The 27,725-nt window shown below is 38.0% G+C and overlaps 1 protein-coding gene across 3 annotated transcripts in view; it reads right to left on the bottom strand.

The window, feature by feature from the left end:
* SLIT2 (slit guidance ligand 2) overlaps positions 1-27,725 on the bottom strand; it is a 373,810-nt gene that overhangs the window by 40,060 nt on the left and 306,025 nt on the right. For all 3 annotated transcript variants that reach the window (XM_039216602.1, XM_039216599.1, XM_039216600.1), the window contains 4 exons: positions 25,537-25,700; positions 12,589-12,713; positions 12,352-12,449; positions 10,484-10,623 (listed from right to left, as the gene is read on the bottom strand). In XM_039216602.1, the coding sequence (XP_039072533.1) occupies positions 10,484-10,623; positions 12,352-12,449; positions 12,589-12,713; positions 25,537-25,700 (527 nt within the window). The remainder of the gene's footprint in view (positions 1-10,483; positions 10,624-12,351; positions 12,450-12,588; positions 12,714-25,536; positions 25,701-27,725) is intronic.

Raw genomic sequence — 27,725 nt, 5'->3', positions numbered from 1 at the left:
ACTTATGGCAGCAATCTGAATAACTGAACCAGAATTCTGGTGTTAAACTTAATCTGTTATGACATTGTCATATATATATGACATATATATATATGTCACAAATATACTTGTGACAGGGGAGGAAATCTGGTGAATTCCTGACAGAATCCCCAGGACACAAAGTTTGGGAGGGTCAAAGGCATCATTCTTCAAATATTTGCATTTTGAGTTCTTGCTTGGCTCAGGAAAATCCTGAATAATTGGTAATCATTTTATCTCCTTTGAACTGGAGCAGCAAGGGAAAATATCAAAAACAGGAACTTACTGGATGAAATAAATGAGATTTAATTTCTTAGAAGTATGGTCCTTGAAGGCAAAGGATACCCGTATTTATATTTTTATACCTCCTCATTCCCATTCCACTGACTAGCAGATTGGCTGGCACAAACTAGATATTCGAAGGCTGAGGGAAAATGTGAAAAATGGCACTTATTCGATTACTTTTAAGGGAAAAAACTTTAATTTTTTTTTAATGTTTATTTTTGAGAGAGACAGAGACGGAGTGCGAGTGGGGGAGGGGCAGAGAGAGAGAGAGAGAGGCAGAAACAGAATCTGAAACAGGCTCCAGGCTCTGAGCTGTCAGTGCAGAGTCCAATGCGGGATGAAGCCCAGGAACTGCAAGATTATGACCTAAGCTGAAGTCAGAGGCTTAACCTACTGAGGCACGGAGGCACCCCAAGGGCAAAGAAAAAAAAAACCCCCACAAAACTTTAAACACATTAATGAAGGAGACCTGAGATGTGAAGAACAATGTAAGGCAGAACAGAAAACAAGGAAAATCAGTAGCAGATTTGTGTTCTGAGATCCCGGCCTGGGGGACTGACTGCCTTTGCAGGTGGGACTGGATACACAGCCTGGCTGACTCTCTGGTATCCTTATAATCTCATCTGCCAAATAATGATGGTTCCAACTGGAAACAGAGAGGGTGAACTCCGGAATGGTAGGAGTGTGAGTGTCGGTACTTCCCTGACATGCTTGAGAAAGGGAAGATAAAAGGACCTGAATGTTTCTCATTACCAAAATTTTAAAATTCCATCGAATTCCTATATAAAATTGTATATTTACTATTTTTCTTTATTTCTACTAAAAAATTCTCTCTCCTGTTATAGGTCTTTCAGGGTAGCAAAGAGATGGATGAACTGAATAGTGGGTGCAGCACCTGTTAACTGAACTACACCAGCATGTCTGTTTCCTCCTCTTCTGCTGAACTGGTCCAGCTCTATTTGTTACAGCATCTGCTCAAGGTTATAATCCCAGGCACCAGAGCATATTAACAAGAACAGATGCCTAGTCTCTGAGCTGAATATTTGGTATCTTCATCAATGGTAATGGTAATAATTGACTTTTTTCATCACTAAAAGTGTGCTATTATTTCTTACTTTATTTTTTCAAAGAGCCGACTCTTCCTGAGGATCCTTTTTAATAATATGATGCTTTCTCCTCTGTGCTCACTACACTACAATCTGTCCTATCAATGAGAAATTTCATTGACCTCTAAAATATGATCAATAAAGTACTCAGATCATTCCCATTTCTCTAAACTTAATTAAATCCACTAGTTTGTACAGAGATGTAAGGAAATGATCTTGAGGGGCTGCAAATTCTTAAAGATCCAATACACTGATCAACATCCTCTGGGTGCAAAAGGTGTCCAAAATGGACCATGAGCAGGTGGGATACGTTGCCACAGAGTAACGTCATGAGATAAAGTTAATCATACTTCAAAGTAGGAAGGCTCAAGAAAATACTCTAGACATGTGGATAATAAAATGTTTCAAGCAAGGAAAATCATCTTATGTTCTCACTTTTGTTCTAAATAATATGAAATGGGTTGCTCCATAATGTTTTGTTGGCCGGAAAGTCTGATTAGTCTTCATTTAGAAAAAGGTTGTTTACCTTCATTTATTAACTGGTAAAGGAACCATATTATGCTGCCCACCTTCTTGGGATATGAGAGACGATGGCTTTGTATCAGTGAAATAACTGACCCAATTTGAACTTGAAGTGAAGAGTGAAAGCCAAAGAGTTTGCCTGGTAGATGTTTTATGCATTTAAAAAAGTCACACTTGATGCTTAGCACAGTGTTCAGCATAAGATATTTTCTCAATAAACACTGTCTGAATTTTTAAAATGAAAAACTTACCTCCCCCTAAAAATAAACAAAAAATGAGATGTTTTTCAGTACATCCTCTTTGGAACATCAAGGCCAAATAATGTAGCCAATTACAACAACTACTGAAATGTTAGAAATATTTAGCTCTTATATTTAAGATAAATAAATCCAAATTAGATTGAATAAGGCTTGATTATGTTAAACTGTTGTTTTGGGCTCAATGGGCATTGCCTACTAACTAAAGAGCAAGTATGTAGGACCTGGCTTTGAAAGGTCGGAAAGTGAAGGCAAACCACACAATCGTGTTAGGCTGCCAGAGTATTCTCTCTAGTTAGACTGCAGAATTATGGGAATCTACCTCTAAAACCAAGAGCACACTGTGTGCACTGTATTTCAGCCAACTTGACAATAAAATATATTAAAAATAATAAATAAAAACATCAAAAATAAAATAAGATGAAATAAGAGAACCCCCCAAAACCAAACAAAAACAAAAAACAAAAAAACCAGACTGCAAGCATGATTGCAACTATATTGATCTTGACATAAAGACCTTGAATATCTTGAGGCAGAATTAATAACAGAAAGTAACTATTATTAAGAGATCATAAAAATTTAAAAATATAGCAAAACCTAAAAAACCAAAAACAAACAAAAAAACAAAAATCAGCCAAATCGAGGGGCACCTGGGTGGCTCAGTCAGTTGAGAGTCCGACTTCAGCTCAGGTCATGATCTCACGGTTCGTGAGTTCGAGCCCCACGTCGCGCTCTGTGCTGACAGCTAGCTCAGAGCCTGGAGCCTGTTTCAGATTCTGTAACTCCCTCTCTCTCTGACCCTCCCCTGCTCACGTTGTCTCTCTCTCTCAGAAAAAAAAAAATCAGCCAAATCGAAGAGCTCTTCAGCATTCACTATTTCCTTATACTTCTGGTCAAGTAAGGGGGTAAAGAGAACCAAAGACTTATTTCTAAAGTCTTTCCATTAGAAATGTGCATGGAAAATAGAATTACAAAATAATAATTTAAAGAAAGATAGTATTTTATCATTCATCAATTGATGGACATTTGGACTCTTTCCATAAGTTTGCTCTTGTTGAAAGCGCTGCTATAAACATTGTTTATAGGCACTTGTTGGAGGGCACTGAGTATTGTATGTAAGCAATGAATCATGGGAATCTACCCCCCAAGCCAAGAGCACATTGTATACACTGTAAGTTAGTTAACTGAACAACAAACTATATTACAAAATAAATAAATAAAAAGAAAATAATAAGCAAATTGTGGAAATTAGAAAATATAGAAGTGTATTAAAACATGTGAATTTTGGGGCACCTGGGTGGCTTAGTTGCTTAAGTGTCCGACTTTCGCTTAGGTCATGATCTCATGGTTCGTGGGTTTGAGCCCCGTGTCGGGCTCTGTGCTGACTGCCAGCTCAGAGTCTGGAGCCTATTTCAGAATCTGTATCTCCCTCTCTCTCTGACCCTCCCCTGCTCACGCTATCTCTCTCGTTATCCTAGAAATAAATAAAAATATTAAAAAAAAAAAACATGTAAATTTTGTAATGTAGAAACTAACCAAATCATATAATGTATACAGAAAAACAGTTGAAAAAAAAACAAAGAAAGATAGTATTGAAAATTACGGGGAGAGAAATTTCCTTTATGATTATAATCTACTTTAGGTAGGAATTTCTCTATCAAAATTCCCTTAAGGACTCATACCATTAGGAATGGCAGCCCCTGATGTTTCTGGAGTATAGATGGTTAGCATTGTAAGGTGTCATCCCATACATTCTTCCATGTTATTCTCAGACACCAGTGTGAGGTGGGACAGATGTTATTATCCCTGTTTTCCAGGGGGGAAAAAAATGACTGCCAGAGGTGACAGAGGTCCCAGAGCTGACATATTAGTGCCAAGATAAAAAATCTGAACCTTTCCAAGGGGCGCCTGGGTGGCTTAGTCGGTTAAGCGTCCGACTTTTGCTTAGGTCATGATCTTGCGGTTCGTGGGTTCGAGCCCCGCGTCGGGCTCTGTGCTGACTGCCAGCTCAGAGCCTGGAGCCTGTTTCAGTCTGTGACTCCCTCTCTCTCTGACCTTCCCCTGCTCACGCTGTCTCTCTCTCTCTCTCTCCTAGAAATAAAAAAATATATATATATTTAAAAAAAAAATCTGAACCTTCCCCATTAGCTACAAAAAATTCATCAGAACCCCACCTGCCTTACTAGCCTAATAATTATTAGCCTAATACTTATTATTAGCGTAATAATCTGGGAAAATAATTAGTTTGTAGGCATTGATAAGTCATTTCTTTTTTCTTTCTTTTTTTTTCATGTGTAAATAGATTGTTTGCCTTCATTTGAATTTTGTGGCTACAGCTTTATTCTTTTCAAATGCACATGAAAGACAATTACGTACAGTAAGCTGAAGAGATGGCAGAAGAAAAGCTTGTTTACCATAAACAATTAGGCAGAGTCACTATGTGATGGGAAATCTTTCCAAGCCTGGAAGACAGCAGCAGATAAGAAGGAAATGATTCCAGAGGAAGCCTCCCTGTCCCAAATCCCAGTGCATGCCTTGGGGTCAGTTACACATTGGTTTGCATTTAGATCCCTACTTACAAGGTGTGTGTTTTCTCATCTTATACAAGTTATTGCTTAAATTTTTATTGTTCACATCTACAGCGTTCTTTTTAATGAACAATATGTCACATAATTATGGAGCTTCTTTTTATTTAAGAAAGTTACTCTCTGCTATGAAGAAGTTGAAATTTAACTTCTTGTGAAGTTATGGGTTAAAAAATAGAGAAAAGTTTGACTGCTGTTCAAAGCAAATTCACTTGGCAGCAGATTATTGGAAATAGAAGGCATCTTATATAAACATAAGCATGAAATTTAGTCAACATAGGAAATCACGTGGTGATTTAAAACACTATCACACTGCCAAGCTTTTTCTGAGAGTATATATAACTATTTATGGACATATTCCTATAACAGAACAATTGCTATTGTTTTTCTGAGATAGAAGCAAACTTTAAACATCCCTGCCCCAGGCCACCAATTAGTTTAGTACTTTTAAAAAGAAAAGATGACATTTGATCAAAGATGTTATTGGATTCATTAATCTTTAGAGAACTGCATAGGCTATATTTTAACATTCTAAAATATGAAGCCATTTTTTTCATGTTTTTCAACTTAACTCTGTACATAGTAAGAGTAAGTGACCAAACACAGCATATAACCTGAATAATGCAACAGAAAAAACAATGGAGTCCTTAGCAAGCAGAGACAAAGAGAACTGCTACATAATGTATTCCATGTTAGCCCTATCATCCTACTGCAAATGCTTCGCATACAACCAGAAATGTCAAGACAAGCACATACTGTGCTCCTTGTAGGACACTGTGCCTGCATGTGACACTTGAAAATGTCCAATCAGCTGAATGAGTAAAAATCCAATGTTATTAGTAATAATTCTGAATCTTTAAAATGAAATTTCACAAAGATTTCATGATAATTTCCCAGAAATGCCTATCACTCTAATTACTCTAGGACTTCCTTTCCTGGGCCCTGGTGGTTTGGGGGATCTATTTGAACCATGCTGATGTCCATGATTAGATATGACTCTTTTTATGCTTTAAAAATACTGCCTAGTACTTATGACAATTTATAATGTGTTTGACAATGTGACTCTCAAAATCAATCTCTTGGGCTTTGTAATGTTTCTTTCATAAAATGTTTTAATAAATACAAACATCTTTCAGTATTTTACATGTTTCAAATTACTAGAGGTGTTAGCTTAATGTCCTGGGAAAATTCCCAGTATCTAAACACTTTTATACCTACACTCTGTCTACGGTACTGAAGGACCAATGGTTTTCATTGTAAAAATAATTCATGTTGGTGACATCTTTAAAGGGTAAAAGCATACAGACAAGTAGGAAGTAAAAAGTATTCGTCTTTCTTTTTAGCTACCTCGTCTTCCCACTCAGAGAATTTCTTTCAGAGCCTTCTAGAAATTGGTTAGGTGCACTTCAGATGCCCTTTTTATAGTGTTCAGCATAGTGATGCATAGGACAAGGATCTAATGACTGAGCTGAGGTATTGGTTTCGAATTCTTTCAACCGTCCTTTTACCGTTTACACGCAATGACATCTAGGTAGCTTTAAAAGTAAAAGGGAAACTAAAATGAAAATCATAATAGACTTAAAAGGCAACTAACCTTTTTCCACCTCATTCAGATTAGCAGCTGGCAGCGACAAGGACAGAAGAGACAAAAGACTTTTTACATTGCGATACAACAGCAGAGCACACGAAGCCAATGCGCAGCATTAACAAGAGACGCCGAGGGTGAGAGCAGACTAAAGCAAGGCTTAGATTTCTTACCTACAGCAGGGCCACACGCACAAACATGGAGTAAATGAGGCGAAAGGTCAACGCCATCCCAGGCAGCGAGAGGTCTGCATCTCAACCAGTTCATTTAACAACCAGCACGTTTACTTTTTAAGATGGGCACTTCATGGTTTGTGTGTGGGCAGTGGAGGTTTGGGAAACGAAGAAATAAGGTACAAAATGGAAAAACTAAAACGGTCTGAGTATTTTCCACAAAATATATTCTAAGTCCTTACATGCCCAATTTGTATGGAAGCTTTCATTTCCTGAATTGATGTCATCCCATTAAGTAATACCATGGTGGTATATTGTGATCAACTTTGTCATCTGTGTCCCATGAGAATAGTCTTAAGAAGCAGAGTGTTGATATAGCTGACCTAGGCTTCTGACTCTTAGGAAACATATTTTTCAATTCAATAACTAAGTTTGTACCAGAGCTTGAGAATGAGTGTCAAGTTTTTCAGCACTGCAGGGATGCTATAGATACAATTTTCACTCTCCTAGATTTTGAGCTTACATAATTTGTAATTTATAATTTGAGGAATTCCTTGAAAATATACCTCTAAGATATGCACTCTTTTTAGGAAGGATATAAGGATGATTCAAAACAAAAACAAGCTTGCAAGCTGAAATTAATAATTCCAGAGTCCTCCTTCCTGAATCCTTAGCATTTACATTTAAAATGCTTAAAATTTAATTTAAAATCGCAGTGAATTTAAATTTCCAAAAATTGATTTCGTCTGAAAAATACCAGTAAGCAACAGTCATATTATGCAACTAGAAGGACAGATCATGGCTTGAGTTAGGTAGAAAAGAAGAGTCTTGATAATCCAGGTGGGGAAAGTATTGCAAAGATTCGATAATAAAAAACAATATTGACCCTTAAAATTTATGTTGTCAATCCCCGCAGCAGGAAAGAACAGAGACTTTTCTTCTCTAATAAATCAATCACTATTTACTGTGATGTTTTGGTCACTAGGGCTTAAATGAACTTAATTTCCCAATAGCAGTTCATTCTATCGTATAGCCTGCCTATCACGTTGGGAGCCCCCTGTCAGACTGCTTTCGGATCTTTGAATTTCCTCTGTTGGCAACATGATGTCCATTTCTGGGCCTTGACACAGATGCCAACTGTAAAACCTTTCACCATGATAATTTACAACCTTTCCCCAAGAAGTTTTATTTGCTCCTAGTAACCAGTTCACTTTCTCATTGTTTGCCTTTGGGGGCACAGAGTAAAACATCTCCAAACAGAAAAGCAACTTGTGACTTGAGTGATTTTTAAAGAATGGCAGCATGATTGTATTCCCTGAGCACAGCACGGTTTCTCTTCCCAGGTCTCATCCTCATTAATCAGATTCCAAACTTAAATCTAAAACAGTAGAGTCACATTATTAAAAAAAAAAATCCCCCCTAACTGCAAACTTGGATGAAGCACGATATGAAACTCTCGGGTCAAATTTATACTTCCTATAATTGAAGGCCACTTATGTGCCACTCATTTCAAAATCTGCAGATGGTTGCTTGGTATTTTGTAAATGAGCTAATTTCACATGTGGACAAAAATACTACAGCTAATGGGTCAGTTACAAATGTGCCTGGTTTAGATATCTGCTCTGATGCCAAACTGCCAAACTCTTTGTGGCCCACAAGAACCAGCCCAGTGACAGTAGTAATATCATGTTTTGTACGCTGTGAGCTTTCTATTGAGTTCAATATTTTTGATTATTCTTTGCCCCAATTAAGGCAAATCAATAATTGCAATAGCTATGACTAAAAACATCTAAGAGTCTCAGTTCTTGTTGAGAACTGTGACTCTGGACAGATGGTCATGGCAGCTTCCCACATCATGGCCTTTATAGATGTCACACTTTGGCTAAAAAGTGGTTTTACTAAACTTTGGGGTTTTTTGATGTGTTTCATAAAAAGAGATATGACACAGGGGAAATGAGGCTTCATAATACTTCTTGAGGACGTTGCAGTGAACTGGATTACTTAGGATAGAGAAAAGGTGATCAAGAGGAGAAGGTTCAGGAAGGAAGCTTGGAAAATAAAGGGAGAGAAGGTAAGGTGGAGACTCAAAAGAAATGGGTGAGAAAGAAGATACAGCAAATGTAAAGCCAAGGCAGGTGGACTCCTCTCCAAACCAACTGAGAAGCGTCTGTCACCTTCTGTAAATTATCATTAAAAAGGTGTGTAAGAACCTGAATACAAAGTGCTTTCAAGCCTAGGTTTTCACCAGGGATATAGATAAATTCTTGGTCTCTGGGCTCAGGAGCACACTGGCTAATCCATGTGCGCTTGAAATGCTTAGGTCTAGTTCGTCTTGGTGAGTGTAGGTTAGTTTCAAGAGGCTTCCAAAATTAAGCCCTTAAGAAAATGATTAGGACAATGATAGGAAAACAGAACTACTCTATACTAAGAAGGTACTAGGTAACAGATTTTAGTGCAAACATTGGGCTTCTCATACCAGTTTAATGTAGCTCAGTCAATAAAACTCAAATTCTCAGGGGAGCTCCCAGGGCCCCAGAATCTGTGCATGAAGGCCGTTGGCAACTCTCTGAGGTGTGACACAAGTAATATTAGTGTGAATGTCAAAGTTATATAGCACCTAAACTTCCCAACCATTTTAGAATGGGTAGCTGTTGAATCTATTTGCTATCCTTTATTAATGCAAAATATCAAAGAATTCAAACTAGTCACTAAGGGACCCAAAGGGTGCATGTATGTAATAGAACAATTAATGATACAACATGTTCAAACTCCTACAGAAACTTAGTATATTTCTCTATATGACATCAGATGTTTCACTGGTGTGAAAAAAATAATAAAACAAAACAAAACATGGAAAAGGCAGGTTCAAAGTCACTCAAACAAATCCGGGATGTGAAACAGAATGCTTTTACTTTATCTAGCATTTGCCCATCAGGAAAAGTAATTATCAAAACGCAAAGTTTGAGTATTCCATAAAGCTTACATTTCACTGCTACCCTGACAAATCCCTGGGGAAGTGAATCATAAGGATGTGCTCTCATCTTTTCATGTTTAGAGATGTTAACCTCAGTCATCTACCCAGTTATTTTGCCCTCTGATATTCTTAACTATGTATTGAATTGTACGCAAACACACAGTTAATGAAAAATACCCATCATAATGGAAATGGTAACTTTGAACAGAGTCGCAGAATCTACTTCCCCATCTTTTCTTGCAAATCAAATGTGTAACGTTCTCCTTTCTCTATCAACTTCAAAACTAAGTGGTTTATTAAATAGGAAACGAGACTGTAACTATTTCACTCCTTATTCATAGCCACATAAAACCATTGAAACAGATCTATTGACATAACAGGGTTTGCCTAAACTTGACATTGCCTTTATAGCAAATTGGTTTGTGAAGGGAAGTTTACTAGCTCAGAGAGACTTATGAAATTTATCACCTTAAGATACAAAATGTCAGAAGAAAGGCGATAATCATGAGATTATCCAATGGACTCAATATCTTCCTGACTGTGTTTTATTTTGAAGGACATGAGTTACTACAGGAAAACACTCACTAGTGAAGAAATGCATGTGGACACAAGTAATCTCAAATGCTGAATTATGTTTGACTGTGAAAAAAGGGCCTCTTTTCAGATATGTATTGGTGGGTTGGTTTGCACAGGAGAGGTGTTTTATACGAAAATGCTTTACAACTGTGGGAAAATGCTTTATAACCATTTTCAGAATGGTAACTTCTTTTGCTGGATAGCATGACTTTACGTAGATGCCTGTGTTTTGAGCTTGCTGCATCTTTTATTTGGTTGACTTTATTCACATTACATCTAATTTTCAAACCACCTTCCAGTTATGGAATAATGCAATGGCTTACTACACGCATACAACACAGTGCCACTGAGGCTTTCGAAAAGATACACTACTGACGGCACAGCATTTTCTATGCTCCTTACCTGTGTACTCAGGTGGGCAAAGGCACGTGTAGTTATTAATTCCATCAACACATGTAGAGTTATTTTCACAGTCGTTATCTTCACAATCATCAACGTTGACTTCACAATTTTCTCCTTCAAATCCATCAGCACAAATACACCTGAACACCAGGGGAGAAAAGGCCAAAAACAAAACAAAACAAAACAAAAACAAAACACACCATGTTCTTGCTGCATTTTTAAACCATGTGGTCTAAACACTGAAAAAAGCTAAACACACTTATCAATTACAGAGATTTTAACTGTTAAGAAATTTAAAGTACTTTTAAATGACATGCAGTAGGCATGAATTTAAGGTAGTTTTCCCCAAATTAGAAATAATTTGAAAAAGAAAAGCTCTGCTGGAGTCAAGATGGCAAATGGCCCCATAGTCCTTTAAGTCAGTAAGTCCAATGTTTTTGCAGGTCTAAAACACAAGCAAGGTTTACAGCCCTAGATATCTTGATCACAAGTTGTGCTGTAATAGAATGATTCATGCTTCTCTGTTCATAAATGAGGAGAAACTGGTTCTGACTTTAATTTTTCTTAATGTTTATTTATTTTTAAGAGAGAGAGAGCACAAGCAGGGGACGGGCAGAGAGACTGGGAGGAATCCAAAGCAGGCTCCCGGCTCTGAGCTGTCAGCACAGAGCACAACGGGGGACTCAAACCCATGAACCATGAGATCATGACCTTAGCTAAAGTTAGATGGTTAAAACACTGAGTGACCCAGAAGCCCCAGTTCTGACTTTAAAAATTATAACACTTTTGGGTGCCTGGGTGGCTCAGTCGGTAAAGCATCCCACTTGGCTCAGGTCATGATCTTGCAGTCCATGAGTTGGAGCCCCATGTCGGGCTCTGTGCTGACACCTCAGAGCTTAGAGCCTGTTTTGGATTCTGGGTCTCCCTCTCTCTCTGCCCCTCCCCTGCTCATGCTCTGTCTCTTTCTCTCAAAAATAAATAAACATAAAAAAAATGAAAATAATTACAACACTTTCTATCCTAGCAGTAATGTCTTCCATATCTCAAAGCAAAAAAGAAATCTGAAAATAAAATTACAATCTTCCTTGTCATTATAAAATGTAAATGTTCTCTTTAAGTCTCAACAAATACAATTTTTTTCAGTGACATGAAATATTGTACATTTATTTTCAATAGGTATCAGGATAATCTTTGAGTAAAGTCTTACTGAAAAAGAGACCATTTCATAACAGAATGCAGAAATGAAGAATACTTACTATAAAATGTAGTATTTCTAACAAGCTATGTAGCAGATTAACATTCTTATGTGAAATTATTACTGTCATTATAAGAACTCTATTTCATAATTCATGAAGTACATCTGAAGTAATTGTACTGTATGATTAAATAACTCCAGATTAAAAATGTTCACAACATGTTTGTCTACTCATTTTGTGGCTTGGAAATGAATCATTAATTGTCTGTGTCAGTGGGACCTACATGTTATCATTATACACTGTCTGTGAAAGCAATACACAAAACAACAGATGAATATGCAACTTGAAGTAGGAGCCTATTGGCTATTAATTAGCATAATGGAGCTACTACTTTGTCTTGACCTAATATGACTGTATGAATCCTAAGGCAGCACATGCATATATTTAAAAATTCTTGATTTTATAGCATCCTGAGCTGAGAATACTATAATGTCTCCTTTTTTTTTTTTTTCATATTACAATATCTCTGGGAAGAACTAATGCATATTGTTCTGATGAATAAATTTCTGGCATTTTTAAGAGAATAACACTCTGTGGTTTGAAAAGGAAAATGAATGTTTGCTTATCCTTGCTCCAATGCTTTCGACAGAATATTATAGTCCAATGACTTACCAGAATCCATCTTTTTCTCCTTCCTTTAAGTGGCAAGTTCCTCCATGATTACAGGGGTTACTGATGCATGCATGAATTGGGACATCACAGTCTTGGCCCTGGAGAAGCAATGGCCAAGTAAAGTCAAGTGTAAACCAAGCATATCTTAGTATATAGAGAAAACACAATACAATAATGAGGACCCATGAAAGAAAGCTAGGTTTTCAGATCGTGGCTCCATTAAAAGCTTCCCCTTACCTTGAACCCATATGGACAGGTGCAGCGATAAAAGTCAACTGGGTCATTGTTACAGGTGCCATCATTTTTACATGGATTTGACAAGCAGGGATTACATTTAGCTAGAATACTGACATCCACAGGACCTGAAAATCAATTTAAAAACATAAGAAACTAATACTTTGTATTTTTAGTTCACTTATTTAATAGGAGATTTTGTATAAAAATATTGGTCACATATCTATATGTATTTCTCTTCTGTAACTACAAAAGGAGATTTTGCATAAAAATATTGGTCACATATCTATATGTATTTATCTTCTATGAATACAACAGAAATCAGCATCGTCATATAATGTTCAAGAATGCAACAGGAGGCCATCTCATTGAGAGCTGTGGGGAGACTGTCCAACTTCAGAGTGGGGCTATGGGTTGTGAGCTTAGGTTGTTAGGATTTGATGTTAATGATGCAAATGTCACAAGGTCAATCCCGTCATTGGCTAACTAGTCTTTGTGGACGCATTCCATGGTCATTGCCTGCACCTTAACTTCAGTCAGCTGTCATGGAAATGCATAACATCAGTCCCAAAGAGGACTGTGAGTGTGTGTGTGCATGTGTGTGTGTGTCTGTTGGGGGATGTGTGTGTAGGTTTAATGAATAAACAGAAATAAATCAGTGCAATTAAAAATACAATATGGGTGCCTGGGTAGCTCAGTCAGTTAGGCGTCTGACTCTTGACTTCGCCTCCATCATGATTTCATGATTCTCTCTCTCCCTCTCTCTGCCCCTCCCCTATTCTTTCTCTCTCTTAAAATAAGTAAGTAAAATAAACTTTATAAAACACAAAAGTATGCACCTTCCCTGATATTATTAGATCAGTAGTGTTATTTTCACACAGGAGAGAGGAAACACCATCACTTTTATGCATATGGAAATAAAAAATGTAATTTCTATCGTATCTTCCCTTGTATCCTTTTGGTTCAGGATGCTATCACATTAGCACAGGCATGTGGTGGGTGGGATTTCTGTATCTTCCTCTCCAAGAAGAAAATACCATTGAAATCATCTTCTCTTGCAATCTCACTTTTTGGGAACCACATTTTAAAAATCTCCTGATCCATGAAAGGTTTAGATTAAAGGCAGATTCATTTGCAATCATTCTCCTTTGGTTGCACATATTCATGCCATAAATGGCTAACAATGTGGAAACTTCTGTCTTTAATAAAATTATGATCCACTGATGTTACTTTTTGCCATATTTTTGAGTGCTCATTAGATTGCCTGTTGGCAACGGAGGACTATATCAGAGTGACCTATTCATACATACATTTGTAAAATGCAAATATTTTATAATACAAACATGAATCATGTTTCTGTCATCGCCACCTCTCTGTAGTTCTTTATCTTCACTGGGACGAGCAGCAATAATTCCAGCTGCACATTTCATCGCATGTTCCTTCCAGCACAATCATCTAAGGAGGTGATACAGCATGCCCTCTTCCCACCATCAGTGATCTAACCTTCTGAGGTACCTCCACCCCAAAATTGTGTGATTTCTGCTCACATAAACTATCTTGCATCAGATTTTTTCTGCAGGTTATGTTTGTGATTTGTTGGCCTACTGACAGAAACAGAAAGAAAAGGTGGATTCTCATAGTAGGCTTAAAAACTCTTCAGGGGTACCTGGGTGGCTTAGGCGGTTAAGCGTCCAACTTTTGATTTTTGGCTCAGGGCATGATCTCATGGTTTGTGAGTTCAAGTCCCGGTCGGATTCTGTGCTGACAGTGTGGAGTCTGCCTGGGATTCTCCCTCTATCCCGCCCCCCCTCTCTCTGCTCCTCCCTGGCTCGTGCATTCTCTCTCTCTCTCTCTCTCAATAAATAAATAAATGAATGAACTTAAAAAATAAAACACCTCTTCATATCTATGTATTGCCTTACCCTGGAAAATACCATTAAATACTCATAAAATGGTTTAGGAGTAAAATCCCAAAGAGGATAGTATTCTATATCAGTCAGTTTTCTTATGAACAAAAACCCTGAAAAATCTCTACAAAGAGATTCTCGTTTCTTTTCTAACCATCTGGGAGTGAACAACAGCTCTGGGAATGACTTTATTAATGGAGGGGGGTGGTATTTACTCCTAGTGACTCCTCTGACCCTAGGGAGGCCTTGCCCGTGTCCCCTTCACTTTCTCTTGGTAGCCAGAGTAACTAATGCAGTCTTTATAGCAAGTCACAGCTGAGAAATTGCTGGGATTAATACCAAAGTGATGCTCAGAGACTGTTCATTTCTCACCTCCGCCCCAACTTGTTTATCAAATAAATTTAGCTCTTCAGTGCACTGGAGGAATGAAAGGTGGCAGTTGGTTAAGGCAATAAGTTAAATTAAGATACCCCGCCCCCCATAAATAGCCTTGTGTTGGCTAACCGCATCATGCTTGGAACCAGCAACAGAAAAGGAAGTAGTGGGTCCCTTAGCTAGGGAAGAAGAAAGAAGAATCTAACTTGGGGATAAAAAGGCGTTGGGGGAACAGTAAGAATGGACACCACCAAAACAGAGCATCAGCAAATACGAGGACTGTAAATGCTCCTTGGGCCACCTCCCCAGACCTTGAGGAAAGCTGTCACTTGTTCCATTTCTGTGTTTCCAACCTTGTAAGACTGCCATATGAATAGAGGAGTTAAGGGTTTGCAGTATGTTTATTCTGTGGAATGTGATGCTTTTCAAAAATCATGTTTGAGTATTTAGATAAGAAGCCAGGATTGTTTCAGGGAAAAAAAGTAAATACACTTTGGAGAATGTAATAGAGTACGTAGATACCCACATTGCCAGGCTGGAGAAGTCCCTGTCCACTTTTGCAGAGAGCCCAGAGGTATTTAATAACTAGCCACTGAACTATATACCTAATAAACTCATCAATAAATACTAATTTCTCCACCTTTTTCCAGGACCAAATTTGGTTTCCTATCTCACTCAACTATTTCATTACCTGGAATTTCTTACAGGTTTACCACATGGGATCACTGCCCCCTCATATATATACAGTTTAGCTAAAGCTAAAGGAATCAAAATAACAACATTTCCCACGTGCACAGGCTTCTTTTGATATATTTCTTAAACACGTAAACTGTTTCGGTGGCATCATAATTAGGATTATAGTTCTAAGATACTTAGTTCTAACTCCTTCTGGTCAGTAAAGTTGACTACTATCTGCTTCTCTTTTTTTCAAATCTTTCTTTTTAAAAAAAGTTTAATGTTTTTATTTGTTTTTGAGAGATAGAGAGAGACAGTGCATAAATGGTGGAGGGACAGAGAGGGGGACAGAAGATCTGAAGCGGACTGATGTGGGCCTCAAACTCACAAACTGTGAGATCATGATCTGAGCTGAAGTCAGATGCTTCACTGACTGAGCCACCCAGGCACCCCTCAAACTCCTCTTTTAAAGTCAATTCTTCAGGGTGCCTGGGTGACTCAGTTGGCTAAGCGTCTGACTTTGGCTCAGGTCATGGTCTCGCAGTTTGTGGGTTTGAGCCCTGTGTCGAGCTCTGTGCTGACAGCCAGCTCAGAGCCTAGAGCCTGTTTCGGATCCTGTATCTCCCTCTCTCTCTGATCCTCCCCTGCTCATGCTCTCTCTCTCTCTCTCAGAAATAAATAAAACATTAAAACAATTAAAAAAAATAAAGTCAATTCCTCAAAGACAATTTCTTATTCCTAGCTCCTGAGTTTGGATGAAGAGTAATTCAAAACGTGTTTGTGAGTTGTATCCATTCCAAATAGTTTCTTTAAAAAACATATTTTTTAATGTTTGTTTATTTTTAAGAGAGAGAGAGAGAGCACAAGCAGGAAAGGGGCAGAAAGAGGGAGACACAGCATCCAAAGCAGGCTCCAGGAGCCCAATGTGGGGCTCAAACTCATGAACCGTGAGATCATGACCTGAGCTGAAGTCAGACGCTTAACTGACAGAGTCACCCAGGAACCCCTCCAAATAGTTTATTAATAGTACCTTAAAAATGATATAATTCTCTTATTTATTTTGTCTTTATTATTTATTTTATTTTCTTATTTAGATTATGATTCCACCCAATTAAGCATCATTCCTATAATGTGATTTTTATATCCACCTGGATTATCTAAATCTGCTCATTTCTATATTCTAAGCCTTCAGAATTATATCTCTTATATCCAGCTCTCTTCTCTCATTCATCTCCCTTTCATATTTTGGCCCTCAGCTAAGTATATCTTTTATTTTTTCTTTGCCTTAAATCTGTGAATCATTTTCCACCCAGGATACTTTCTCTGAGATCTTTTCCTACAAAGCTCTTATTTCAAGGGTAAAGACATCTTTAATCTGTTTCTATAATAAGAAGATGATATCAGAGCTAAAAAGAGATGATAACTAAAATCATAACAAAATGGTAAAAGAGCATAACTCTTTAGGAACAAACCAATACATGTAGAATTTTGCACGCTTGATCATTCCCAGATGAAAGAAGATGTCCGGGATAGGAATTAGACAAGTCTCTTATCATAATGCAAGTAATCTTGGACACAGAATCTCAAGTCCATCAAGCCAAGTTAGTAATCTAGATTTGTTAGTAAGTGTGCAGAGTTAGGATAATGGCAGTCATCTCAATGGGTTGCATTAAATGAGATGATAATGAGTTTTGAGTATAAAATATAGTGAGAGCAAGCACAGAAGCCATAGGAAGTTCTGGCAGTCTTCCCTAAACTTCCAAAGAAGGTAGGTAGGTAGCTGAAAGGAACATGAGTGGTTCACTTAGAAAAAGAACAGAAGTCTCCCCATGTTTGTTTGCTCCAAAATTAGCATAGACAAGGGCAAATTAGAGCCTGCTATTTATTCATTCATTACAGGTTCACTGAGTACCTTATGTCTATGCCAGCGGCTGCTGAAATTTGGGCAAAGTGTAGGGACTATTATTATCAAAACCTAAGGGAATGACAGGGGGCACTGAGAGATAATTATCTATTGGGTAACAAAACCTAGAGTTAATGGTTTTATGTGTTTAAGGACTGCAACTGTGATTTATAAATTTGACACAACCACCAGAAACATTATTAAGAAGGAGAGAACTTGCATTGCTGCTTGGCAAGGAGCTAGAGCTTGCTTGCTGATACCTTCACCAATCTGCCATCCTTCCACTTGCCTAAAGGTAACTGGTCTAAAGAATTTTAAAGTATTGCCAACACATGAGCTCCGTTAAGATGTGTGCCACAGAGGAGGAAAATTAAAAAAAAACCCAACCACTAGCATCAGGAATAGAGTTTACTGATGTCACTGAAACGAAAGGGGTCAGTCTAGGTTAAGTAGGTGGATTTAAGTGTTAGCCTGGACTTAAGATAGCCCTCTGGCATCAGCTATATGGATTGCAAGTGCATTTAGCTTAATAATTCAAAGGGAAAATGAGCCAAAAGTTTGGTTAACAATTTGTCTTTGCCAGTTACTTTAATCTTTAACACAAACTGCCAGACCTCAAATCCATTACAGCTTGAAGGCAGACTTGCTTACTTGACTGAAATCACTAGCTGTGCACCTGACACCAATATCGCCACCCACTGAGAATTGCACCTCACTTTGATTTATTACTAAAAGCTCCAAACACAAATTTCTAACTATATCTCAGAGTCTGCCTTCATTCTGGCATCCCTTGGAAATGTAAGTCAAATAAGAGAATCCTCTAGCATCGCCCTTGTATAAAGTCAAAGGTACAGCAAAGACAACTCAGGAAAAATGCAGGAGCTATTTGATGTTGGGCATAATTAACTTAAAGGAGGTTTTATTTAAAACCCCAAAACTCTAAGCCCCACCTGCTATTACATTACTGCATCTCTTAAGCATTAATATCATATGCATGTTTTTAACAACATTCCATAATTACGTCATTCATTTATCAAATATTTATTGAGGATCTACTTTGTGCCAGGCAGCTAAGTTTTGGGAGTTCAAAGGTAAGTGAAATGTCGAAGCTTCTTGAAAAACTTACAGTTAAGTACTAGACACATGTATATCTGAACTGCAAGGGGATGTGGGAAACGAAAATTCATGTTTTAGAATATGTGTTTTAAGTTTCTGCAAGCCTATAAGAGGGAGGAATCACTAGGTGAATGGCAATATGAATCTGAAGTTCTTTAGAAAAGTCACGGCTGAGATTTGAAGCTCTGGGATTGGAATCAATTATTTAAACAGGGGTAGGGAGAGAACCCCATGTATTTCAACATTACAGAATGTAAGAAAAAGGTGTCAGCAAAAGAATGAGGAAAGAGGCAAAGAGAATGTACAAGAAGGATGAGTGGCTACCAACGTCTAAGATGAAAGACAGAGATGATTAAAAAAAGAAGTCATTGAAATTGGCAAGACAGAAATTTCTGGAATCCCTGTATTTTCACTACAGGGTTGGGGATGGCCGACGGATGATAGGGGGTTAAAAATCTTATAAATCTGAGTGACACAGATCATTTAACAAAAACACAAAGGCTGCATATTATACCTCTGGGATTACGAGGCTTTACCATTTGCTACATACATGTGTGAACTCAGGCCAATAAATGAACTTCTTGGGCCACAGTTAAATGGAAAAGAATGATAATTATTTTATGGAACTTGATCATATCACATTGAATATGGACATACAATATTTAAGAAGAGAATATGAATTGTTGGTTCTCATTACCTATTAAATAAATGTCAGTTAAAATTTTCTCAGTGTTTTAAGTTTTCAAAGAGTAATTAAAAATCATCCTTGTTTGTTTTTTTTAAGTTACTTGTTAAAAGTAAATAACTATGAACAAACCTGAAAATATTTTCTTTGGTCAGTGAGCAAATCATAATCTCACAAAAGCTAAGACTATTATATATATATAATATATGTAATGTATATTTATATATATTATATATATTTATACTTATATATATAATATTTATATATATTATTAATATATAACTATGTGTTGGCAGTTCTAAATACAAAAATGTATAAAGTATGTGACCAAGTTCTAAATATTACTCCAAAACTGATCTACTGAATTTTTCATTACTTCTAGTTTGAGCTGTATTATTTACTTGCCTTCACACTTTATTTAAATGACTAAGGGCAATGTCAATCAGTAATTTTGAGATACAAAATAAAATATTTCAGCTTGTCAAGAACCTCCTGAAACTGAATATGTTGATATAAAAAAAAAAAAAAAAAAAAAAAAAGACACTATTACAATGTTACAGCTGGGAGATGGGGAATTTGCCCCAGTTAGAATCTAGGGAAATCTTAACACATAAAATTAGTAGAAGAGATCAGTGTGGTGGTGAAATGTTGATTAGCTTGAGATATGGAAAGGTCCCAGTTTTTTTTTTTTTTTTTTTTTATGTTTATTTATTTTTGAGAGAGAGAGAGACAGTGTGAGGAGGGGAGGGTCAGAGAGAGACGCACACACAGCCCCTGATGCAGAGTCCAGGCTCTGAGCTGTCAGCACACAGCCCGACGCAGGGCTCAAACCCATGGACCTGACAGAAGTGGGACTCTGAACTGACTAAGCCACCCAGGAACCCAGGTCCCAGGCTTTCTGACCCTTTATCTGACTTTTAAAAATGAACTAATGAAGTATGTTGAGGACCATATTCCTGCTTCTTTATCTGAGCGCATGGCCACCAGACACCTGGCCATCTGGCCCTCCTCCTCTCTGTTGTGTTCCATTTTCAGGTTCGTCCTGACACATGGCAAGAATTTCTTGGAGCAAGCCCTGGTGAACCTGGTGGTGCCAGTTACAGTTCGTGATTGTTTGATTCGGATATATGTTATTAACATCTCGAATATATATTTCTATCACCAAACCTCCACACTGTTTTGAAATTACAGGGGTGCCTGAGTTGCTCAGTTGGTTAAGCGCCTGACTTTGGCTCAGGTCATGATCTCGTGGTTTGTGGGTTTGAGCCCCTCATCGGGCTCTGTGCTGACAGTTCAGAGCCTGGCTCCTGCTTCAGATGCTGGGTCTCTCTCTGCTTCTGCCCCTCCCCTATTCATGTTCTGTCTCTCTCTGTCTCTAAAAACTGAATAAATATTTAAAAAAACAAGAACTTACAGATTTAAATGTATCTACCATTAGAATATAAACTGTATAAAGACGGGTTTTTCTCTGTCATGTTTATGACATGACTATATTCTTAATACCTTGCAACTGTACCTGGTGTATAACAGGAACTCATAGAATATTTGGTGAATGAAAAAAAGGATATATCATTCATTTCCATTAGACTGTTCACTCTTTGGCACATTTAAGTGCTTAATAAATGTCTGTCAAAATCAAAGTGAACAAGTTAGTTGACTGTATGGCTAAGTATTTCTGAACCAAGACCAAGAAAGAGAATATTAGAAATTAACAATATTCTGCCTTCCACAGGGAGAGAATTTCTATTTTACTGCAGACTTCTGGATCATTCTAACGTCACTGATATTTAAAAGATGAAGACTAGACATCTGGGTTTTAAAGAAAAGTCATGACCATCTGCTTCCCGTTCAAAAATGCTGTAATCTGTATATTAATTAAATATTCTCTGACAATCTATTTCATACAGTTTATTTCTTTCTTTTTGACTTGGAAACTATGAGATCATTCCATAAAAATACTCTAAAAAATTGTAGGAAAAATTTGTATTAGCTGAATTTATTACTCAAAATAATAGCCTTCCCCGTCCTAGCAGAGAAAACATTTGAACTATATTTACATATAGCTGTATAAAGATGTCTTCAATTAAATGATATTCATCTTCCTGTTGTAATTTAAAATTACTGTTTACAAATCAAGGGGTGCCTGGGTGGCCCAGTTGGCTAAGGGTCTGACTTTGGCTCAGGTCATGATCTCACAGTTTGTGAGTTGTCTCTTTCTGCCCCTCCCCCACTTTGTGCTCCCTCTCTCTCTAAAATAAACAAACATTTAAAAATATAGTAAAAATTCTGGCTCCTTCTTTTAGCAGCTGAGTGATTTTCAACGAATTATTTAATCCCTCTAAATTATATTACTTGCATCTCCCAAATGGGGAAAGAATGCTACTTATTTTAGGAAGGATATAAAGGTTGTAAGAGATAAGAATCTATGTAAAATCTTCAGCATAATGCAAACCACTCAATGTGAGCTGTTGTTATTTATTATTAGTAGCAATCGTCGTGGCAGAGATGCAGTCTGAACTGTCATAAATCTTCTGCTTGCAGACAACGAAACCACAATATTTTGACAAATGCCAAGAAATGCTGCCAAAGGGCATTCTGAATTGCAACGTGTGCTATCATTCCAAAAGTGTATTAAGTTACAGAAAAACTGAGTTAATCTTCAAGTCTGCTAACTGCAATTACATGATATTTGAGGAGTTCTGAATGTCTACGCTTCTTGTCATTCGCCCTACACCCATGCTGTCTGTTACCCTGCTCTGGGCGTGCCTTCAAACACATGCAGACTGTTGACTTGAGAACTTAGTGAACACTAAACTAAACCGCAGTTCCAGCATTTTCCTACAACACAGCTCTGCTCCTGTAGCACCTTCCTCACACTCGTCAGCTTGTCCAATCCACTGGCTTCCATACACCTACACTCAACTTTTCATAGCCATTCTCTTCTGATACAATTTCTTCCTTTGAGCTTTCATGGCAACCGCGTTTTCCAACATGGCAGCCAGTAGCTGCACGTGGCTCTTTCAGGTTAAATTTAAATTAAATACAATTTGGTGCACCAGGGTGGCTCAGCTGTTTGAGCATTCAATTCTTGATTTTGGCTCAGATCATGATCCCAGGGTTGTGGGATCGAGCCCCTCTTCATGATGAAGTTAGAGCCTGTTTAAGATTCTCCTCTTTCTCTCCCTTTGCCCCCTCTGCCCTGCTCACATGCACTCTCTCTCTCAAAGCTAAATAAATAATACATTAAATAAAATTAAAAATTCACTTCCTCAGTTGCAATGGCTACATTTCTGCAACCACACACAGCCAGTGACTACCATATTTGATCGTGCAGATAAAGCACATTGTTATCACTGCAGAAAGTTTTATGAGGCATCACTGATCCAGACTAATTCTCCTTCAAACACATTTTCATTCATGTCTGTCTGAGAACTAAACAAGATGCTATTAATGAAAAAACAGTCATATCAGTTAGCTAAATCTGCAGTTAAACAGGCTTACGTATGTGTGTATGTTAGTATGTGTCAGACTTCTGAGAACATTTAAATACATGATTGTGAACTATGACGCTCAAAAAACTGAATATAAGTATGTACCTTGTCTCAAATTTATATTATCATGATATATTTTTTAAGGAACTTTCTCCAGGGAACTCTAAACTTTGAGAAGTATACATAAGCACCAGCATTGTTCAGAAAGAAGAACTTGTACTCCATACAAGTTTCCATTGTATGGAGTAAAGTAATAAAATCAGCTTACAATTTCTCAACTTCCCCATATAATTTTTTGAAAACCCATCCGCCTAATGATGGCTGTTTTCTTTTAATTTATTATTGTTATTACTATTATTATTATTTTAGAGAGAGAGTGTGTGTGAGTGGAGGAGGGGCAAAGGAAGAGAGAATCTTAAGCAAGCTCCATGCCCAGCATAGAACCTAATGTGGAACCTGATCCCCTGACCCTGGGATCATGACCTGAGCTGAAATGGAGAATCAGACGCTCAACTGACTAAGCCACCCAGGTGCTCCAGTCTAACAGTAAGTTTTTAATGCCAGTTTCCCCTTCCCTATCTCCGATTTGACAATCACCTTCATTTTACAAAACAATGATATACCTCTCAGCACACTAGAAATCTGAGGGCATTGCCCCAAAGAAACACCTGCAGTTACAAAAGAATAACTTAAAACACCGGTTGTCTGCAAAGCCTCTCGTAACGAATGCACATAATCCCAGAGAGGTATTTCCAATCATTTTTACTTTCAAATTTTAATAAAAATATGAACATGCTAATAAATAATTATGCTGTCCCAAGCAATGGTGCTCATATGAGTATTAACAGCAATTCAATTTTAAGAAAAATTTAAAAACTCAAACGTATTCAGTGGCAGGAAATTTTAAAAATTCAAATTATATACGTACATTTGTAGCAAAAAATGAGACAACTCTCTGAGGTATTGGAAATAGAAACTTAAGGAGAAAAAGAGAAGTTCAAGGACAAAGAACAATATAGGGGCATATGGGTGGCTCAGTTAGTTGAGTGTTGGACTTTGGCTCAGGTCATGATCCCAAAGCATGTGAGTTCAAGCCCCGCGTCGGGCTTGCTGCTGTCAGTGCAGAGGCTGCTTTGGATCTTCTGTCCCTCTCTCTCTGTCCATCCCCGACTCTCACATGCTGTCTTTCTCTCTCTCTCTCTCTCAAAAATAAATAAACATTTAAAAAAATACTTCGAGGGAATATAGCTTTTGGAAATTCCTTCTTTTATCAACAAAACATTGTTTGTCTTATATCATAGTGTTGTTGGTGTTCAGAAATGTTATGATAATAAAATTGTCGGCTAACCTATAGAGCGCTTACTGTGCGTAAGGCAATGGGTTTTACACATATTAATTTAACTAACCTTTTCCCCCAGATGTACTGAGGAATAATTAACAAATATAACTGTATATACTTAAAAGGTGTGATGTAGTGATTTGATATATACATACACCATGGAATGATTAATAGGATCAAGGTATTTAGAACACCCACCTCCTCATATAGTTAATCTTCCTGTGTGTGGTAAGAAATCTTAAGATCCATTCTCAGCAACTTTCAGTCATAAGATACCATATTATTAACTATAGTCACCATGCTGGCCATTAGATCCTTGCAACTTATTCTTATCACTCACAGTGTGTGTCCTTTAACCTACATCTCCCCATTTTTCCCTTCCCTCCAACCCCTGGAATCTACCATTCTATTCACTGTTTCTGTGACATCAACATTTTCTTTACTTTTTTTTTTTTTGATGTCACGTATAGTAACTTATCTAATCTTCACGAAACGTTTTGAGGTATATATTATCATCATCTCTGCTTATGCACAAGGAAACTGAGGCACTGGCTGGCTAATCCATTAAATTCAGGTTATATAAGTATTGAAAAGTGAAATTCATGCCATGAGTCACTACTCTAGGTTACCTACTTTGATGCTTTCCTACCTAACATGTTCAAGTGTTGAAAGTTTATCTCTTCAGCTAGGATTGCGAGGCTTGGAAGGCAACACCGTACCGTCCACATCTCTATACTCCACAATACTTAGGATTCAGTTTTGCGCATAAAACAGGTTGAATATAAAAAAGTTCCATAGTGGTTATCTTTAGGTATTGTGGTAAGTACCTAATTTTAGTTCCTGCAGAAATAGAATATTTATCGTTAACATTTTCGTCTTGTGTAGATTTTCTCTTTGGGGCATGTATTATTTTTGTAATTAGAAGGAAAAAAACTATTTGTTACCAAGGCACTATTTAAAATCCACAAATACATAAAACAAAGGGAAAAATGGGATACCAACAAACAAGAGACACCCACATGGACGTAGGGGGCAAGTCAGAAGGTTTGGCCTGAGGACTCGGGAGGGCTCATTTGTCCTTACCTGGCCTCAGGAAGCCACAGGGCCCTGGGAGCCCTAGGAGCAGGGCACACAATTGGACAAGGCAAAAGCAAAATAGTTGACGTGTTAGAGGCCATCAGAGAACTTTCCAGAAATCATGAGCTCTTAATTTTTCCATACATTTTAAAGAAACCTTAGATATATCCACTTAATTATTTCTGCAACGTATCTGCAAAGCCTAGTTCTTTACTGGGGCTCCTCATATACCTGCTGGCTTCTGTACAAGCACTGGGTAGAATTAGGAATTATTTATTAGGGGCCTTTCAGCTCTACCTTTGAAGTCTAGCAGCAACATTTTTCTTTTTAAATTCATGCAGTGGATTTTTATTTGCAGAAGAACAAATGGTTAAAGATCCTACCTTGACATATAAATTTTTTGGAAGGAGTTGTGAGTAATAATTTGTCTGCCATTTCTCCAGGCCCAGCACAGCGAGCAATTCCAGGCTCTTTGTATTCCGACTTTACCCAGTCCGATAACCACTGCATGTTACAATCACAGTAAAGAGGGTTGGCTCCAATTGCTCTGGAAAACAACACCACAAAAGCACACACACACACACACACATACACACACACACACACACACACACACAGAGTAGGGAAGTATTGTTATTTCCTAAAGGAACAGAACACAGAGTGATGCTCAGTAGAAAATCCCTACAGATTTCCTGATAACAATTTAGAAGAAAATGGAAACATCAGGGATTCCCGTTTTCCTGAATGATGTGCAGCTGGGATTTAGGGCGTTGTCACCAGCCTCAAAATTTACTGGGCTTTACAAACTCTTGTATTTGCAGAGACAGGTTTATACGGGATGCAAGCTCACCCGACATGCAGATTAATACTTAGTTCATTCATCAAATATTTACTGGGAATCCGATCACTATGCCAGGTTTGGAGGACCCAAACATAAATAAATAATACGTTACTTCTAACCCCAAAGAACTCCTTCTGCAGAGGTGATTAACATAGACTCAAACATGCAGATCATTTGCATTAGAAATGCTACAGTAGAACTATTTATAAGGTGATTGTGAGCACAGTCACCTTGGAGATAACTTTCCTGGGAGACTTGTGGTTAAAACTATGAGCTGGGGCGCCTGGGTGGCTTAGTCGGTTAAGCGTCCAACTTTCGCTTAGGTCATGATCTCGCGGTTCATGGGTTTGAGCCCCGCGTCGGGCTCTGTGCTGACTGCCTGGAGCCTATTTCAGAGTCTGTGTCTCCCTCTCTCTCTGACCCTCCCTGCTCACGCTGTCTCTATCTCTCTCCTAGAAATAAATAAATTAAAAAAAAATAAAAGTATGAGCTTTTACACAGTTAGATTCAACGAGGCGGAAAAGACTGCAAAGTCACAGAGCTAAGAAAGGGCATGAAATAATAGAGACGCATCGAGCCAGTTCACCAGAGTGGATCTGAACCTTCCCCAGGTGTCAACCCCTGTATAAAGTCCTTTATTCTCAGGGGGCCTGGGTGGCTCAGTCAGTTAAGCGTCTGACTTTGGCTCAGGTCATGATCTCACAGTTTGTGGGTTCGAGCCCCGTGTCGGGCTCTGTGCTGACAGTTAGCTCAGAGTCTGGAGCCTGCTTCAGATTCTGTGTCTCCCTCTCTAAAACAGATAATTTTGATTTATAATCAATTTGTGATTGGTAATGCTTCTAGGTCTATAATCTAAGTACAATTCAACTTACTCTTTCGTGAAGAAAGACCCAAAATATACTTGTAAAATCATGATCCTTTGTACTGTAGCAGTTTTAATGCCCAACTCTAACCAAGAATTGGAGTGCAGTTAATGTTATGCTCAGATTCAAACTTTTCCTCTACATTAAAAATGAGCCAAATTATGTTTTTGAGTCATCTGGTGCCACCTTTTCTGACATTTACTACGTCCTTACTATGTGAGGGACACAGTGGAAAAGTGAATGGAGCAGAGCTCTTTATGATCTGAAAAGTCAACGCGAAATGCATGAAAGAAATACATGACAGAACAAGGCACATGGCAAGCAAGATTCAAGCTGCTCCCATTGTTGGTGTCAGTGCTCACGGAAGGACAAGTTATGCTAAGCTCAGCTTTGTGCCTTCCCTAAGCCTTTTCTGATAAATCACCCTAATGCTAGCATAATGGGTGCTTTCTTCTAAGTTTTTTAAAGGTTATGTATTTATTTTGAGAGAGAGAGAGAAAGAATTAGAGAGAGAGAGAGAGAGAGAGCGCATGAGCAAGGGACGGGCAGAGAGAGGGAGAGAGAGAATTCCAAGCAGGCTCCATGCTGTCAGCACAGCGTCAGGTGCAGGGCTTGAATTCACGAACTGTGAGATCATGACCTGAGCCGAAACCAAGAACAGGACCTTTAATCGACTGAACTGCCCAGGCACCCCTGAATACTTTCTTCTTAATGTTGTGTACTTTCCCATACAGTACCAAGCTCTACACCCATGAGCTAGAAGAATTCATCACACTCTGTCTCAGGCAAATGACATCCATGGATTTTGCAGCTGAGTAGCCCCTATGTTGATTCTGAGGTAGGTGTTCAAGTTCAGACATGAAAAAGT

This window comes from Hyaena hyaena, unplaced genomic scaffold, assembly GCF_003009895.1.
Source record: "Hyaena hyaena isolate Hyena2069 unplaced genomic scaffold, ASM300989v1 scaffold_640, whole genome shotgun sequence".
Lineage (NCBI taxonomy): Eukaryota > Metazoa > Chordata > Mammalia > Carnivora > Hyaenidae > Hyaena > Hyaena hyaena.
The sequence above is the reverse complement of the archived record's forward strand: the minus strand, read 5'-3'. Positions and strand labels throughout refer to the sequence as shown.